General features: G+C 36.2%; 1 protein-coding gene across 1 annotated transcript; it reads right to left on the bottom strand.

Moving 5' to 3' along the window:
- Nucleotides 1-1672: 1672 nt before the first annotated feature.
- cenpf (centromere protein F) lies at nt 1673-18804 on the bottom strand. Its single transcript, XM_079632700.1, has 21 exons — nt 18553-18804; nt 18276-18352; nt 17096-17300; nt 16809-17005; nt 16487-16599; nt 16312-16403; nt 14805-15072; nt 14458-14660; nt 13895-14020; nt 13672-13800; nt 13398-13520; nt 13132-13267; nt 9871-13007; nt 7527-9515; nt 7294-7446; nt 7073-7207; nt 6762-6923; nt 6479-6653; nt 5575-6003; nt 5264-5439; nt 1673-3072 (listed from the first exon to the last, which is right to left on the bottom strand). Exons 3-21 carry the CDS (start codon nt 17255-17257, stop codon nt 2881-2883), a joined length of 8097 nt encoding a protein of 2698 aa, XP_079488826.1. The 5' UTR covers nt 17258-17300; nt 18276-18352; nt 18553-18804; the 3' UTR covers nt 1673-2880.
- Nucleotides 18805-19011: the final 207 nt, after the last annotated feature.

Raw genomic sequence — 19011 nt, forward strand, 5'->3', positions numbered from 1 at the left:
GGCAGCTGAACAGACAAACGAGTCACATTTGTCTCATCCTCTCATGTTAAGTGAAGAGAGACACTGAGTTTTGCCAGCTTTTCACATGAAAGTGTGCAGAATTTCTCACCAATTTCATCCTGAAGACGTTTAAGCTCATCCATATTTGGATAATATACAACCATACAGGCTGTTGAGGGTGGTGTTTACCTAACTGACTTGACCTTGTGACTACTGGTGTCCAAGTTCACTCGACTCATGAAACAGCACGAAATAAACTCATAACACAAAATTAAAAAAATAAAGGAAAACATGAAACACATAGTCTACAATAACAATACTCTGCATCACTCGCGTGCGTGCGCACTAATCACGGAACGTTTGCTAACCACGTGCGCACTGCACAGCACCGATCGTTACTAAGCAGTTTACAGACATATAACACTCTTTTAAAAAACGGTTAGTTCCAAACCTTGATTCTGATTGGTCAATAGCTGTGTTTTATTCACGAGAAAACTTTTAAAATAAAAATAAAGAATTAATGCTAGTTGTTATAAATAATTCATAATATAGCCTATATCATTAATTGAAAATAAGTCCATGTTCTACTTCATTTTAAGATATAAATATATAGATATTTTACTTACTGGCAGCTCAGCAGTGATCTGATCAATGTCATAGGATAGTTAAGAGTTTTGGCAAATTATTGACAGTCAAGAATGTATCTGCATTTTCCCTTCCAAAATAGATAGCATGTGTACAGTTGTCACAGATTGTAAGTGTTTAAATTTGACATGTTGTCCTCAGTCCTTGACTTTGATCAAAAATCATTCTCAGCAGAGTCAGTCATTGGAATTTTCTTCAGCAGTACTACAGCATAATTTTCTTTAATTACCAGGATCACAGAATGCTTTTTAAATCTGGAGTAGCCTATTTTACTATGATTTTTGGAAATACAAAGAAATCTTTTCATGTGCTTTTAGCATGCACATTATAAATTCAACATCAGTGAGTAATATAGTTATTATGCACAGTGCTTGTTAGGCACAAAAAAAGACACACCATCTGATATTTCCTAAACATACACCTTTAAAATTTTATCTATGTATGTAACATCAAAATTCAAAACTCAGAAACAGAACCGCAGACGTAGAATTTTTCTGTTGATATTAAATTCGATTGAATCGCCTTACAATTTATTGCACTGTACACAGAAGGAAGTGGATTTAATATGGTATCACATTCTAATTCTAAAAATGTCTCTGTGGACAGTCAAATTTATATTTTCTATTAAAGCTGTCTGTCCTGAAATATTGAACTATGATCTAATCCAAAGAGCAGCTCTTCAAACTCAAAACAATAGCTATAAATGTCAGCTGGCAAATGGTGCAATTTAATATAATAATGTGGTGATGTGGAAGTGACATGCAATTTTGGTAGTGCAAGTTAGTATTATTAAAATGACATGCATTCGCATTTTTAATTTATGATATATTAATGTTGAATTTTGTCTTGACTGGTAAAACACCACAATTTCCCTCATGGGATCAACTTAATAATGCACACATATTACGTAATATGTCTGTGGAGTAAAAAAAGCCCTATGTGGTAGCATTGTGCTGAAATGATTAAAAGATGACATGGCATGATGTATTACTGTGCAGTGAAGTGATACACCAGCAGAAACTTCAATGCACTGAAGGATTTGTTCTTGCTTTGCACTGCAAGAGAAAAAAGGGCATTATACATTTATTTCTGACAACAAAGACACTTCATGAATACATAATATCTAGTGCTGTTACTGTTAACTAAAACTATTAAATTTAGTTTTAGTTATAAATAAGCTGCCATAAAATATTAGTTTCCAAATATTTTCTTTAAATAAAAAGTTTAATTAGAAGAACTAAGATTATTATACATTTTCAAAAAAAAAAAAAAAAAAAAAAAGCTAATTCAAATTTGAATTATATAAACAATTCTTAAATAACACTGATCATAACGCTAAAAATAAAATTTTATACCTTGGTAAAGAAAATGTCAGCAATTTTTCCAGTTACATTATTGTTAAAATAAACAACATCAAAATAGCTTTTGGTGTCAAATCATTTAAGCGAAAGGACTGACCAATAAGGAGGATGCAGTGTTTCAGGGAAAAATTTTTAAGGTTGTCATGACACCACACTCATTATTCATGTATCATCACATAATATAACAGCTTTGTCTTTTTCTTCCCAAATCCTCTCAACTAGACCTCAACCAAACCTCAGGGGAGATCTTCAAAGTGAATTTAAGAGCAAAGGTATTGATTTAAGAGCCAAGCAGACCTGTATTGAGTCAGAACCTCAACTAAGAATTAGATCCCTGTTGTTGTGCGTTCATTAATAATAGACTGTATTAGACAGTCTGCAAATAAATCTTTACATATTACACAGCTTAATGCATTCAGGGCTGGAATTTATCATTGCTTAACAATAAAATCTGCTGTATATCGTGTGTGAGTGAACAGCCAAAAGACCACTTCTAGAAAACAGAAGTACACAAACAAACATATTTGTGAGGCAGAGTGAAGTTTAGTGAAGCAGTCAGAAAAAACAATGACATACGGTAAAAACGGAGTGATTAGTTGTAATGTTTCTATTTATAAAAATACAAAAGGATATAAGAAATCAGGTCAATACATACACTAAACCGATACCGCTATTCTGTTTTAACACATCAGAGGTTTTGAAATAGTAAAAAAAGAACGAAAATATGAGATGGACGAAACAAGAAATAGAAAATATTATAAAAAACAATATAGAAATGGCTCTTGAATATTATTTACAAAGCTAAAAAGCCAGTGTACACATTCTGCAAAATATACCATTTAAAACACTGGATATTTGCATGGCATCCCAGTAATCACTGAACTTGGCAGTTGTCGTTTTGTTTTGGAGAAGCGCTGAGCCGTTCCCGTTTCTCAGGGGTCTTCTTGAAGCCGCGAGAGCGCCTGCTAGTTTTCTGCACAGGGCTTCCACAGCTGTTTTCCCATGGACTGTTGGCGAGTGGAGATAATAAAGCCGCACTGCTCTGGATGGCCTTAGGAGCCTGGACCTGAAAGTGCATGAACAATGTCAGAAGAGAGCAACGCTGTCAAGAATGCCCAGCAGCAATATCAATGTTCAAAACAATTTGTTCTGTATCTCCAAGCTGAGGACAAGTGCAAAATGTATAAATATAAGATGTTGCAATCAATCTTCTGTTCTCCTCAAACCCTCGACTTTTAACCAGCATGTACTTTCTGGAGAAGAACCAGTGCGGAATAGTACTTGAAAATTGTCTGTGCTGCAAGCTGACTAATGGTTTGCTCATCTCGGCTCCCATCTGTTTCATTCAAAGTTTAGTTGTTGGTTTTTCTGTCATGTCATCTATTAATTAGGGCTGTCAATTGTATACTAATCTTTAGAGGGAATTACATGATTTATTATTTAAATGAAGTGTGTGTGTGTGTATATATATATATATATATATATATACACTTAGACAATATAGGTCACAGTCACAATGACTTGAGACACTAAAGAGACCTGCCCAGTTCAAGGGTCCATAAAAAAAAGACTGATACAGTAAAAAGTGCTCAAAATTTGGCTTTTGTTATGGCAGTACATAATTAGTTTCTTAATTCAGTTCTAACATCGCTTATTGCTAGCAGAGTCATAGACAAAAGGACTTTAGAAAGTGTCGTATTATATATAGGGGAGGCTCATGCTTCAATAAATGACAAACAAATAAGATTCTGGATTCAGCCTTGCACTCGATGACCTGCTCTAACGAAATCCAAAATGAGCACTTTTGCACGTCGTATTGTGTTAATCAACCCATTTTATGGTGTGGTTTCATGGCCGCCACAGAGGCGTAAAAGCAGACATAAGGCCATAATATTAGAGGTATACTGGACTAACAAAAGCCAAATTTTGAGCAAATAGATCTTTATTAATTCATGCAGATCCATACTCTCGTTTTCTTCATAGTAAAATGAGAGCAACACACAAAGGAAATAGGTTATAAGTATAGTATATAAGAAATGATTTTTTAAATTGTTACATATTGCAATTGCCTAACTATAACTCACAATCTTGCTTTTTTTAAATCAAAATAAGTGTTAAGTCAAATTTGTTTTTGTTAATCAATATTATGCCACAAGTGCTAATGATCTAGCTTAACTTGTACGGAACCCGGGTCATTCCTTTAAATTGACATGGAAGCAGGAATGCAGAACTTTGGCCTCCATAAAAGCTTAACTACATCTTGAATCAGGTATTCAAGTTGGTGAAGGGTATTTCTGGGACATAAGAGTAACTCTGCAGCATGTGGTCTCCACTTCCCTTTGAATTCTTGAAGAATAAATGGGAAAATCTCCAGGAAATGGTGACCTGGGGTAAGGTGACATGATCAGAGCTACGGAGGGAGTTAAAAGCTGACAGGACAGCTTTAATGCCTCAGAGCACTTAAGTCTTTCCATCTAATCTGAAATGTCATGCACAGTTTCATCTGGAAATGCTTTCATGGTCAGTAACTTTAAGAGCCACATAATGAGTTAACTACAGACTGCAGGTACATTTTCTGAAGGGGCCAAGATGCCCTCCTGTGGTTAAAGACTGAGGAATGCCTACATATTTTCAGCAGTTAATGACATATAAACCTCTCATGTTTGTATTCCCCAATTTTGTTCTTCAAATAACTGGACATTTATCATAATATCATATTCAACTATTTTGGTCTACTCTTAAAATTTGGTATAACTGCACTGCTAATACGGTTGGCTGCTTTATGACAAATTGCTTGTGTTTTTCCAAATGTGTAAGTTGATTTAAATAAATGCATCTACTAAGACTACATTAACTTTGACTTAATTACATTTACATATATTGTTATTATTTATGTAAACAAATCCTACTTTTCCCCCAATCCAGTATCAACATTTTGCTGACTTTTGACATTGCGTGAAACCATTTTTTGCAATCCTGCTTTGATTGATGGCATAAAGAGAAGAATTGTAAGAGACAAACTGCCCATCTGAACAGTTAATGAATATAATTTAAGAATAATTATTAGATCTGGATATTTACAAGTTACAAATGGAAGATTATTATAAGTAGCCTATATAGTTTGTAATATTTTCACCAAAGATTCAATCAAACTTTCATGGAATCAATACTATCATCATTACCATTTTTCGAGTAAATAGTTTACTTTGTAAGATGTAGGTTGTTGTGGTTGCAAAAAATACACAGGTTCTACTCACTGTGTTTGATTTCCTGCCCTCTGCTGTCTGTTTGGAGATTTGCACAGGATGTTCTGCTAAAACGGAGCTCTGCTGAGCCGCAGTTGTTCGGACGGCCAGACGAGGGCTGCAGCGCTGCACTGCAGTTCTGCGAATGATGAATGGGCTCATCTCTCCAATTGGAATATCTGCAAAACCTGTACAGAAAGAAGTGATGTAGCTGTGTAAAAATAGCAACCAATGATTTCACTTCAATTGTGAAAGTTTGATGGAGCACAACACAGTAAAGGCTGTGCCATGAGTACAAATAACAAATTGTGATAACCTCTCACCTTTCTGAACAAGTTCAGGCAGACCCTCTGGTCTGTAATCCTCATCGTCTTGTGTGGCTTTAGATGTGGCAGCCGCAGCTTTCAGTCTCTTGGTGACACTGTGCAGGGCTTCCTGTGCTTTGTTGGGGGTGTCATCCGCTGTTCTCTGCCTCTTTCCTACTGGCATGCTCTTAGTGTCTTCCACTGGCTTATTGTTCTCCATGTCACTCTTCTCAGACCTCAGGGACCTCCTGCTCTTGGGTGTCTTTATCTGGGTGCTCATCTGCTTGAGCTGGTTCTTGAGGCTTTCATTGGTCTCTTCCAGCTTGTGAACTTTGACCATGAGGCTGCAGTATCGGTCCATGTTGTCGTCCGCCTCAAGGCTCTTTTCCTCCAGAGCTTTCTTCAGCTCCTGTAGTTCTTCCTGCAGGCCACCACTGCTGCCATCATCTGTGAACATAACAGATGCTGTAAAATTGATTTTTACAAAAAAAAAGGGAATATCTGTACATCTGATATGCTTTGAATTTATATACGGTGTCCAAAAGTCTGAGATCACCAGTAAATGTTTGTACTTTGCATTTTTTTTTTATATAAAAAGCATGAAAGTAATTTTGTATTAATATAACATTAGCATATATAACATTACAAATATAATTTTTTTAATGTAATATATATTATTTTAAAAACGTAAAAAATAAATGAAATGCCCAGAGTGCAAAATCCTAAATATTATTGAATTTCCATCATGTTTCTTTGTTTAACATGTGTCAAAATCCAAAAACAGATTATTTCAGTTTCAAACGAGATGGACACATGTTTTAATATGGCCGATATGGAATCACTTAAAAAAAAGAAAAAAAGTCCTATGCAAGATAAGTTTACTATATACAGTGTGTTATGTTCTCTTGAGTTTTGTCCATACCTTGTTTATGTGAGGCCTGCAATGCTGCTATATGTTGTCCCTGCTGCTGAAGTTCTTCCTGAAGTGCCTGCTTCTCACGTTCCAGCTGTTTGCATGACTTCATCCACAAATTGATCTTACTCACAGCACTGTCCTTTTCTTTGGACAAGCGCACAACCTTAGAGTCAAACTCTGCCTACAGGGACCAAGACCAATAAATATAAAAGTTAATTACTTTACTAAATATAGAATGAAAGTTGTGTCCAAAATAATGAAGAATGAACAAAAAAAACAACAACAATACCTTTTCATTTTCACAATATACCAATTTATTTTGTAACTCCTTTAAGGCAGACTCCACATCTGAATTTTGAGACTTGAAGCTACTAAGGTCAGAGAGATACTGTGCAGCCTTTTCTTCAAACACCATAATTTCTTCCTTCAGTTTATTAATCTCCATCTCATGCTGTAGAACATAACAAAAAAACAAAAATTACTACAATTTAAAATGGAAAAAATATTTTAAAATTAAAATATAAAACAGTTCATTCAAATTATAAAATGACCCCCCCCCCCCACACACACACACATTGTTACAACATTACATCTGCCCACCTGCTGCTGTACATGTTTCAGGTTCTCCACATGCCTCCTGTTATGTTCCTTAACCTGAACATCATGACTTTCTTGAATATCAGATAAATTTTTCTGCAGGCCATCTTTCTCTATCGTCAATGCTTCCAAGCCAAGCTGAAAGGTGCAATGAAAATGTAGTGTAAGCAGAGACTGAACATAAATGAAGCCAGTGTAAATCATGGTGAAGGACAAATTCTTACCTTGTATGTTTCGATTTGTTTTTGAGACTCCTGCAGTTGACAAATCAATTGATTATGATTCATCTCCAATACATTATGCCTTTCCCTTGCCTCACACAGTTCTTGCTGATGTTGCGTATGGAGGTGCAAACTGCTCTCATGTAGTGCATTTACCTGAAAGTATAAGCAAATAAATTAATATGTGAAATGAAAACAAGGAGAAAAAATAAATTGCTAAAGGTAATGAAAAATACCTTTTCTGTTAGTTCAGAGTTCATGAGCTTCATAGCATCAAGTTGGCTCTCTAGCTGTTGGATATTGTTCTCTAGAGATGTGACACTTTTCTGCATGACCTCTATCTTGGAAGACTGCATATGCGTCTTCTCCTCCAACTGTGCAATAGTACACAGTAACTTGACCTTGTCCTTTTGCAATTCATCTCGCTCATCCTGAATTGAAGATACCGCCTGCAGCTCATCTATTTGTGACTGAAGTCGGGCATTTTCTTTGCGAAGCTCCTGCTGCCTGTTTTCAAAGTCTTTCAAGACTGACTTGTTGGTTGAACAAAGCTCTGCCTGACACCTTTCATATTCGAAAACTCTCTGGGCAAACACTTCATTTTCAGATTGCAAAGACAGCAACTGAGAGGTCAAATCCTGTGCGATCAGTTCTTTCGATTCTACTTCTGTTCGACAGAGTTGAAGTTCCTCCTCCATGGCACCAACTTTAAATTGGAAGTCCGTGATCGTTTGTTGCTGATTCACTGTTGCCTCTTCCACAGATTTAAGCTTTTCAGAAGCTGCTTTATTGGACAACTGCAATTCATCAATTAGGCTGTTCTTTTGCTGAAGTTCTTGCTCAAGTTTATACTTCTCCTCCTTGAGATCATTCAGCTCAGTGACCATCTCTTCAATTTTCTTGGTAAGCTCTTGCGTTTCAGCCTGTATTTCCTCAAGCTCGGCTTTGGCGCACTCTGCTTGAAGAATGGCGTCTTCCAGATTCTGGTCAGAAAGTTCTTTCTCTCTCTCAAGCTTTTCAATGTTGTCCTGAAGAACATCTGCCTTCCTCTGTGCAGCTTTGAGCAGCTGACTCATGTGGTTCTTTTTCCGTTCATCAGATTCAATTCGTACCTTTAGCTTTTCAATACCCTGTCTCATCTGAGCTACTTCCTCCTGAGTCGAAATCAACCTGGAGGCTATTTCACCTTTTTCCAAGAGGGACGATTCAAGGGACTGGGACAGCCTGACGTTCTCATTCTCAAGTGATTGGATTTTGGAAGACATGTTTTCAGACTCTCTTGAAGCAAAATTCTCATTGTTCTTTAAACCGTCTAATTCACTAAACAATTTTTTATGGTCTTCATTCAAAAGAGCCACTGTATTCTCAAGGTTTTGAGACTGTTGAATTAATTGCTCCTTTTCTTTCCTCAGGACTTCAATTTGGTTAGATGCAGCCTCGATTTGTCTTTTCCCTGCTCTAATGTCCTCTTCTAGTTCTTTTATAAGTTCTCTTGTATTGCTCTCTCTCTTCTCCAGAAGATCAGCCCTTTCTTTCCACTTCATTAAGGAGTGATTTTCACTTTCCCTTACATCAGTACACAAAATAAGCTCTTCTTTAAGTCGCCCACCTTCTGCCATAGTTGTATTAAGTTGTTGTTCAAGGCTGTAATTTGTCCTCCTAGCTGCATCAAGCTCTACTGCTTGTCTTTGTTTCTGTTCTTGTATCTCCTCTATGTCAGCCTCCATGGAAAGGATGTGCTTTTCTAAATTGGCCTTTTCAGAACGTACTCTTTTTAGTTCGCTCTCAATCTGGAAAAATTTCTCATCCCACTCACCTTTTGCCATCTCTAAGCTTTCCATCATCTCCATAACATCTGAGAGCTGGCATTTGGAGGTCTGTAACTGTAGTTTCAATGAATTGATCTCTTCTATCAACTCTTCAATGTGGTTGCTCAGTTTCTGGTTTTCTTGAGTGACAGACATCAATTTGTCTGTGCTGTTTGTCTTTTCTATTTCTGTTTCACGAATTTTGCCCTCCAAGTCAGAGCACAAATGTTTTCTAATTGCCATTTCAGATTCCAAAACTTCAAACTGGGATTGCAAATGTTGAACCTCCTTTTCGCGTGTCCTTAGAGATTCCTTAAGTTCCACAAGTATTTTTTCATTTTCCTGGCTAATATCTGGAGTGGAGTCTGACTCTTCAGGATGATGGATTTTGTTCTTCTGTGCTTTGGATGTCATTTCCTGATCAATAAAAAAAATGTTATAAATACAAACCAAGAGAAATTAAATCAAATAGCTTTTTGATATCAGCAGAGCTTTAAACCTATATTTCACCCAGTTACACTTTGTTTGAATGCAATGATTTAAAGCTGCACTCTGTAATTTTCTAGTTTATGTCATACTGGCGGCCTGAATGTAGCATTACGCAAAACAAAATGTTCAGTTCACTGATGTAATTGCAAAAATGTGCAGGTCAAAGTCATGATTAATTTATTTCACAAGTGAAATACACCTTTAAGTCAGCACTTTAACTGACATAATGCATAATATCTGAATTCAAAACATCTGACATTACATTGTGAAATACATAGGTTACCTGCGAAGTTTCAGGAGCCAGCAAGGTGGAGGATACAAGGTCCAATCCCTGCAGTTGCTGCATTGTCTCCAGTTGTGAGGACAAGTTCTCTGTGTTTTGTTTTTCTTCTCGGAGTTTGGCCTCCAACTCATTTTTGATAGTGAGCATTTGCTCCTTCATGCTCTGGAGCTCTTTAGCATGCTGTAATTTGATTTGATCTATTTGAACCCTAGTTTGCTCCTCCATGGTTCTGACATTCTCCTTAAGAACATGAGATATCTCCTCAAGCTCCCTGGATTGATTTTGCATTAGCTCTTTCAGTGGTAACTGTTTGATATCCTCATCTGATGACAAGGATGTTTGGGCCTCTTCTTGTGAATTAAGCTGCTCTCTAGGTGATGAAATACTCAGAACAGCAGTCTCTTCTTCAAAAGGCAAAATAGATGTGTTGGCAAATGCCATTTCGCAAATATCTTGGTCATTCTCATATGTGGTTTGCTCTTTATTCATTGTGTCTGCATCAGAGTAACCTTCTGCATTAATATTCTTCTCAGACAGAAGCTGTTCCATGCGAGTTTGCTGTTCAACAATCTGAGATAGCAGATAATCATGTGCCTGCTTTAATTTATCCACTTGCTCCTGGGAATTCTGAGCATCTGCTTTCAATCCCTGGATATCAGATTCCAACTTTAGTTTTTGTTCCATAAGATTGTTGTACATTGCTTCAAGATTTGTCTGCTTGCAATTCTCTTGCTCTAGGGAAACTTTAAGATTTTCATGGGTTACATGGAGAGACTCCAACTCTTTGACTAATGCAGAATTAGATTGTTGTTTCTTTTGTGTTTCCTCCAAACATGCAGATAGCAGGGACACTTCAAGGACACTCTTTTTATAGTCATCTTTGACAGACTCAAGCTCTGCTTGTAGGGTGGACCTCTGAGCCTCACTATCACTTAACTTTGCTTCAAGAACACTGATGTTGCCTTGCAACTCCTCTACCTGTATTTCATTATCTTCAAGATCCATCTGCAACATTTCAAGCTGTACTTCGATTTTGCTCATGTTAATCTTTTTTTCATTCAATGTCTCTAATGCTTTAGTTTTTTCAGACTGAGCTTCGTGAAGTTTGTTTCTCAAAGATTCAATCTCACAGGATTGTGTGGCTTCTTGACTTTTCAGAACGGTCAAATCAGCTCTGAGACTTTCTATCTCCTGCTCATGAGGAAATGCGTTTTGTTTCAAGTCTTCAAGTTCCTTTGCAACTTTCTGATAGGAATCAGTGTCCTCCTTATGTTGGTCCTTTGATAAGTCAAGATCTTGCTTCAGCTTTTCCTTTTCCAGGGCAGCCTCCTTCAGTTTTTCTGAAGCATGTCTGACCTCCAAACATTTGCTCTGTAACTCTGCCTCAAGAACACTGATGCGCTCCTCTAAACTAATTTGTTCTTTAATATGAGTGTCCCTTTCAGAGACATAAACTTCAGATTCCCTGTTATGTCTCTCAGTGAGCTCCTTGATACTTGTCTCTAATAAAGCTTTTTCTTCAGATCGGTCTAGTAATTTTTTTTCCAGACATAAATTCTGCTCTACAGTAGAGTCAAGCTGTTTCTGAAGACTTTCTAGTGAATTCTTTAGTGTGGCTGACAAATGATTTGAGGCCTCAAGCTCACTTTGTATTAAAACAATCTTTTCTGCCATGACATCTTTTTCAGCAAGTGCATCCGTCATTATGGAAAGCTGTTTAAGATGTTTTTCTTTTTCTTGGCAAACAACATCATTGAGCTTTTGAAGGCTTTCATACTTCTCAGATAGATCATATGCTTTATTTTCAAGCTCTTCTTGTTTTACTTTGAGTTGTGCATTATCTTGCTCCATGCTTGATGCTTTCCTTCTTTCTTCATCCATTTCTTTTGCAAGATTTTCAGCTATTGTCTTCTGATTTTCCAACTCAGTGGCGGTCTGAACTTGTAGCTCCTTTACTTTTTCTAAGGAACCTCTGGTTTCTTCTGCTTCAGAAACAAGACAATTAAACTGCTCTTCAAGAGAACAGAAGGACTTATTCTTTTGTAACATTGATTCAACTTCATGAATAAGATCTTTTTCCCTCTTTTCCGCCAAAGACACTTTCTCTACTAGATCTTCTTTGACTTTAGAAAGATCTTCATATTTTTCCTGAATATCTGCATTTAAATCTTTTTGAGACTTTAGGTCTGATTCTAAGAGGGCACTATTCTCAAGAACATCCTGCAGAGATGTTTCCACATTGAGTTTTTCTTGTTCCAACACTTTGTTTTGTGCAAGGTGGACTTCACATTCTTTAGCCAACATGTCTTTCTCTTCTTTGAATTTATCTAGCTCCTGCTCTCGCAAGGCAAATGATTCCTGAAGATGCTCAATCTCAGTTCTGTTCATTTCAATAATGGAGTCCTTTGATTTAGCCAGGTCACAAGCATTTTCATATTCTTCAAGGAGCTGTCCATGGGCCTGCTCCATTCCTTCCACCTTACTTGTTTCTTGATGCAGTTTAATTTCAAGCTCGCTCACCTGCTCCTGCATTAGAGTGATTTGTTGCTTCAAATTGTCCATCTCTTTATTATGTTTTTGATGTGTCTCACTAAACTGCTGTTGAAGCTCCTCATACACTCTACCTTTTTCCTCCAGCTCCACACATTTTACAAGCAGTTCACCTTTGAGTGAATCAATCTGACCAGATAGGCAAATCTTCTCATTTTCTAAAACTTGCATCTTTTTCTGAAAGCCATCATGAGCATCACAGAGTTTGGCCTTGTCTCTCTCCAGATCTGCAATTTTACTCAGCATTTCCTCACGGTTGGATTCGGTGTTGTTAATCAACAGTTCCTTTTCGTTTTTCCAGTCCAGAAGAGCTTCATACTCTTTCTTCATCTCAGCAACTTCTTTCTGATAGGAGTTTGAAGTCATTTTGAGGTTTTCATTTTCTTTCTCCACAGCACAAATCTTATTAACTTTGAGTTCAACTTCATGAACTTGTTTTTGCAACTCAGCCTGAGTCTTCATATTCTTTAGTTCTGTTTCAGCCAGAGTTTTCTTGGCATTTTCCAATTCTTGAGATGATGATGCACTTTGACGTTCCATTTTTTTGCGAAGTTCAGTCAGTTCTTCACTCTGGGTTTGTGTCTTCACTGAAGGTAATGAGTAAAAATAATTAGATAAAGCATTTCTTTAGATTTGCCTTGATTTTTTTTCTAAAATGTTATGTAATATTGAAAATGTACCAATGAGATTTATTACACTTTTAAAACATACTTTTTAAATCATCCACCATTGTACGGCTTTTGGTAAGGTTTTGCTCAATATTTTGTTTTTCCTCTTCAAGTTGTTTGACCCTCTTCATTCCTTGGTCTAACTGACAACTGAGAGTGTTCTTCTCTCTCTGCATCTCCTAAGATAAGCAGAAACAAGCCATTTACATGTTTTTGTACTACAAACTTTAGTCAAAGTAAAATGTATTATTATTAAATTAAAACAAGCCAACTAATACCTTTTCTTTAACAGATACACAAAGAACTTACATCAAATTTCTTCTTCAACTCTGCCTCCTTCACTTGACTGGCCTGTAACCCCTGCTCAGACCGGAGAAGTTTCTGTTTCAGCTCTTCCAAATCTTTCTCCAGTCGATTCTTTAGAGCAGTTACCTTTAAAACCAATGGAATTCTGTTGTGATTAACTTAGCCAAATGTGTATAAAGTAATTGAAAAGAAAAAGTAAAAAAGAAAATATACTGAACAGAAATGTGTTATTCATAACATTTATAAAACAATATTCATAGTTGAATTTTTAAATTACCTTATCCATATCTGATTGCAAAACATTGTAGTCTTTTTTGGCTTGCTGGATCTCCATACTCGTTTTATTTTTTACCTGGTTAAATTGCTGCTCAAGAGCTTGATGGGAGCTTTGAAGTTGTGCAAGTTCCTGAAATGAGTGACAAACATGTAAATTTCAGCTCATCCAATATTCAGAAATATATTTACATTTTTTGTTATATTTGATAGTAAGGAGACAAGACCTTTTGACTCTCTCTCTCCTGGTCTTTGATTTTCTGCTCTAGAGATCTATGCACGCTTTCAGCATTATGTCTCTGACAGTTCATCTCCTCTGTTACCTGCTTCAGCTTAATTTCAACTGAAGAACACTGAGGAGCAAAAAATCAACCAAAGATGAACTACTACATTCACATGATAACTCTTGATAACATGATAACTTCTAAACAATGACCCCCCCCTTTCAACCAAATGACTGCAACATGAAAATACATAGAGGTCTCCAAATATATTAGGACACTTACGCTAATGTTTTAATATCTTCGTACATTATACATAACATATAATCATGATAAAATATCAAATAAAGTGGCAATTATTTTAAAGAAACAAGCAAACCTTTGAAGCAAGATAGTTACATTTTGTGCAATAATTTTCTTGAAAGTTTGCTTGTGCTACCTTTAAAATAAATGTTACTTGCTATAATTCAATTTATATATTTTAAATACTTTCTGGGGCCACTGTATTAAATATAATTTATCTTCTAAAAATATGCAGTAGTATAATGTATTAAACATATCTACATTACCTTAGAAACTGACTGCTCATACTGGCCTGTAGTCTTTGTGAGTTCATCTCTGGACTTGCTCAGGAGTTTGTCCTTGTCTGCCAGATCTTTTCTGGCCATTTCCAGTTGAGTTTGAATTTCACTGAATTTATTGATCTGATTCTTCATATCCTTCTCTTGAGCCTGAAGACGGAGCTCTAACTCAGAAACCCTTGACCTCAGATCTGATCAGTATAATAAAGCAAAAAAACAGCAACAAAATGTGTTACCTCAAGGCATATGAAGATTATCACTGTAGTGCTGTATTCAAAAGCATATTCTCAATTACGTAATAAAAAAATAAAATCTATCTGCAAGGTCAGACCAACCTTGATTTATATTCTTAAGCTGTTCCATCTGCTGTGATCCAGCTGTGTCACTTTGAGTGCCTGATGTAAACTGCTGGTGTGGCTTTACTGGCGTGTCATCACAAGACCATGACATCCCAGAGGGTCCGTTTCTTCTCCTAGATGGTGTCTCCATCACAATCTGAGACTGATGACTTTGTGTTTTTTGGTCTTGCTGCCAAGGGAAAATTGAGGACCCTGTATGCTGTCTTGCAATGTCTTTATGGCTCACTGCAGACTGGTTCAGAAGCTTTAGGCGTTACAAAAGAGAGATGCATTATTACCATTTAGTAAATTAAAGGGTTATTTCTCCCAAAAACAGAAATTCTGTCATCATTTACTCACCTCCACGTCGTTTCAAAACAGTAAGACTTTTGTTCATCTCCAGAACACAAATGAAGAAATTTCTAATAGTCTACGCAACTACCACTTTAACACTTCAAAAAGTTCATAAAGAGTCTGTAAAATTAATCCATATGCTTAAAGCGGTTTAGTCCAAAATATTCTGTTTTAACATCGACATCGCGATGTGCGAGTGAGCGATAGTCACATCGCCAGAACTGTTCTGGCGATGTGAAGGGTAGTAGGTAGCACAGTAGCACCAGGGGGAGATATTAAATGCTCTTCATGAGGCACGCGTGCGGTCTCTTGCCCTATCTCCCTCTCTCTGCCGTGCACGCCCTTTTGTGTTTACAGAAATTTTCTAATTTTGGAATAAATTAATATAATATATATGACCTTTTTGTCACTTGTAATGAAGCTTGCTTATTAGTGAAATTATTAATATCATGGAATGGTAATTATTGATATAGCCTGGAGTTATGGCTCTCAATATCGCAATATATATCGTTGGGGAAAAAAATATCGCAATGTAATTTTTTTCCAATATCGTGCAGCCCTAGTCCCAATTTCCTGAAGAGACTCAGTCGCTTTATATGATGAACAGATGAAATGTAACTTTTATTCACATATAAACATTGATCAGCATCCACAAACAAAAGCTCAACCAAACCTGTTTAATGCGAAAAACAACCCTCATTGGTTCTTGTGGAGGCTCAAACGTGCTGTGTAACACACAAGAGTGAACCTCATTGGTTTTTGCACGTCAAGCAAGCAAGCTTGAGCTTCAGTTTACCATATCCAATGTGTGCATTGATTGATGTTTATATGTGAATAAACTCCTAAATTAAATCAGTTTATCATAAAGCGATCATGCGTTACTCTTCAGAAAATTTGGACTAAACCGCTCAATTCAAATGGATTAGTTTTACAATTAGTTTATGCAAATTATATGCGCAGATTGTCAAATCTGGGACAAAAATATCACAGATTTAATTTTTTTTTTTTTAATCTTAATTTGGGTTCTGAAGATTAAGAAAAGTCTTATGGGTTTGGATTGACATGAGGGTAAGTAAATGACATAATTTTAATTTTATATAACATCTAGCTACAAGGCTCTTTTCACCAAAAATGTATGCATTTTACTTACTTTTACATGCATGACTTTGATTTCAGCTTCCAACCTTTTCCGTTCCTCAACCTCTCGATTGTACTTTTCCTGTAGGTCACTTCTTTTTGAGTCTGAAGATGCAATATTACAATATTTAAGTATGTTGCATTCAATCTGAATTGCATTTTTATTTTCTATACAATTCATATCTTACCTTGTTGCCAATGATTAGGTGTTGCAGGGGTTGCAAAAGTTTTCTGTGGTGTACTAAACTGCTGGATTTCTGAAGAATGTGAAGTTTGCGATCGTTCCAAATCATGCTTATACCTGAATAAAATAAATAAATAAAAATAAGCCAAGCCCAAGAGGAGTTATATTTGGCTAGTTTAGAATATGTTCTCACACAAAGTTTTTATACATATTAGGCTATATAATAATATTATATAAAAGTTAGTTTTACATTTTTAAAAAATTATGATTTTGTATTGATAACTTTGTCACAACTCACAACAAAGTATTAAACACAGTCCACTTACTTTTTGACCTCTTGCTCTAGTCTATCAGTCTGCTTCTTGCACAAGTTTAGTTGCCCCTCCAGATAATTCACCTGTTGCTCTTTCGTTTGGATGTCATGTGCAAGTTTCTGTCTAGTCTTTTCCAGACTTTCACAAGACTCTACCAAAGACTGGTTCTCCCTCTTAAGGGAAGACGCTTCACTTTTCTCACTGTCCATCTGTAGGGAAATACAATACACGAATAATGGAGATATTTAAATCTGCTAAAATCTGAGGAAATCTACTCCGATATTTCTCAGGTAACTGACCTTTTGCCTCTGTTTCTGTAAAGTAGCTTCAAGGGAATCCACCTGAAACTGTTTCTGTTGTCTTTCCTTCTTTAACTTGTCAAGCTGCCCTTCAATCTCTTGGATCTTTTGTAAGGCCTTTGCAGGAAGGCCATCCTTCCACTCTTCTACAGCCCAGCTCATACTGAAGATGCTGTGTTGCTCCTCAAAGACAAACCGGCATGCTCTGAACAATGCAATGAGCAACATTTGTTTTATAAAACTCCCGATCAAGATGAAATATTACAGAATTATATGTAATCAACCTAACACTGAGATAAAACAGGCTACATATTGGCACAATTGATTATATAGTATACATAATTTAACATTAAATTATTAAACACTGTCGGATCATTTATTTTTTTATCTCACATTTATTATAAATATTGGCAAATCTTGAATCCACTTCACTTAATCAATGGAGACTACAGGATGGTTTCAAACTTATTATCAGCTTAATTTACTGCAGTCACCAGTCTGACAGAATATCTTACAGTGTTGACAAATTACTGTTCACAAAATAATAATATTTAGCATTTCACACATGTATTAAATGCTGAAGGATCTAGGCTAATTAAAATGAGGGATTATATTAACGTTAGATTTTACAAGTCAAAAGTGCTTACAAGTAACTTATACAATTAGAATTGTAAAAATACCTCGGATCTCATCAGAACATGTGTAACTTTTTAAGACTCATGTCAAGTGAAATATAGAAAGAGGACCTGCAGGATGAAAACCCAGTTTAATATTACCCAATTTCACTAATATTTTAGGGGCAGAGCTGTGAGACATAATAAGAGGTGTATAAAAATAACTTATTCACCCTATAGTTCCTTTAAAAGAATAAATATTTAGATTTCGGCAAATATATTGCAATCTATACAAGTAACGTAACTTTAGTCGGTTATGATCGGAGGTCGATTTAGGTTTAGTTAATAATAAAAATGGCATATATGTGTTTACATCTTATATGTTTTAATGGCAGTCTGGTAACGTTAGGTAACGTAAAGTTGTGAAAAAAATGTTTCATACACATGAGTCGGCTAGCATTACACGCGGATGGTTTTAAGGCATCAATCAAATTACTTTAAAACGGCTTTTAACATTCCACTCTCAACAATGAAATACTACATTCTACAAAAATATATTATCTTACCAGAAATAAAGAAAGAACCCCTCACGGTTACTCTGCAATTACTCTCAAGGTTCTTCTCTTGTGTTCTTCTTCAGTTACTAAAGTGGAAAATTCAAAAAAAGGTTCAAAATTGTTGGTGACTGAATGCAGCATCGTCATTGGCGCGTTTGGCATAAGACGTAAGAACATATCGGCCGCTGATTGGACATCACTGTCCATTCGAATTTAACTCCACCCACTCATTTTTTACACTTTGTTTATTTCAGAATTTAAATAAATAGCCGGGTGAAACACTCACCCAAAAGACCATATAACCGACTTGCAGAAAATAACACTTTTAAAAACACCCGAACACAAATACTCAAAGAAATTCAACTTCCTTAATAAAAGAAAACTTTAATCATGCTCGTCTGTATAATTAGTGACATCTAAAACTGGGCTTTGAGCAAACCTGACGACCATAGTTAATACACCACATATGATTCATGTTTATGTAATGATTTCTAATCCCTTGCTGTTATACAATTCTGAATGGTTACTCGTCTGTCGTGTCTGTCTTCCTGAATGCAGTGCTCTGTAGAGATGAATGGCACCACACTGCTTCCAAAGGGCTCTGCCAAACACGTGCTCTGGGTCATAGCAGATGGTATGAGAGCCATATATGGATTTCATCACCATGGTTACTGCCAGGGATGCAACACAGCTTATGAAGAGACTTATGACAAAAACAATAGCAGATGATGATTACAAGTCGCTG

This window comes from Phoxinus phoxinus (genome assembly GCF_949152265.1).
Source record: "Phoxinus phoxinus genome assembly, chromosome: 13".
Lineage (NCBI taxonomy): Eukaryota > Metazoa > Chordata > Actinopteri > Cypriniformes > Leuciscidae > Phoxinus > Phoxinus phoxinus.

What these genes read in the sequence shown, in the direction of transcription:
- cenpf (XM_079632700.1), bottom strand. Translation starts at nt 17,257, where the DNA reads ATGAGCTGGGCTGTAGAAGAGTGGAAGGATGGCCTTCCTGCAAAGGCC. An exon ending in TCAAAGTCATGCATGTAAAA is followed by an intron (nt 15,073 to 16,311) that starts GTAAGTAAAATG and finishes TAACGCCTAAAG; the next exon opens with CTTCTGAACCAGTCTGCAGT. An exon ending in TGAAACATGTACAGCAGCAG is followed by an intron (nt 6,924 to 7,072) that starts GTGGGCAGATGT and finishes TATGTTCTACAG; the next exon opens with CATGAGATGGAGATTAATAA.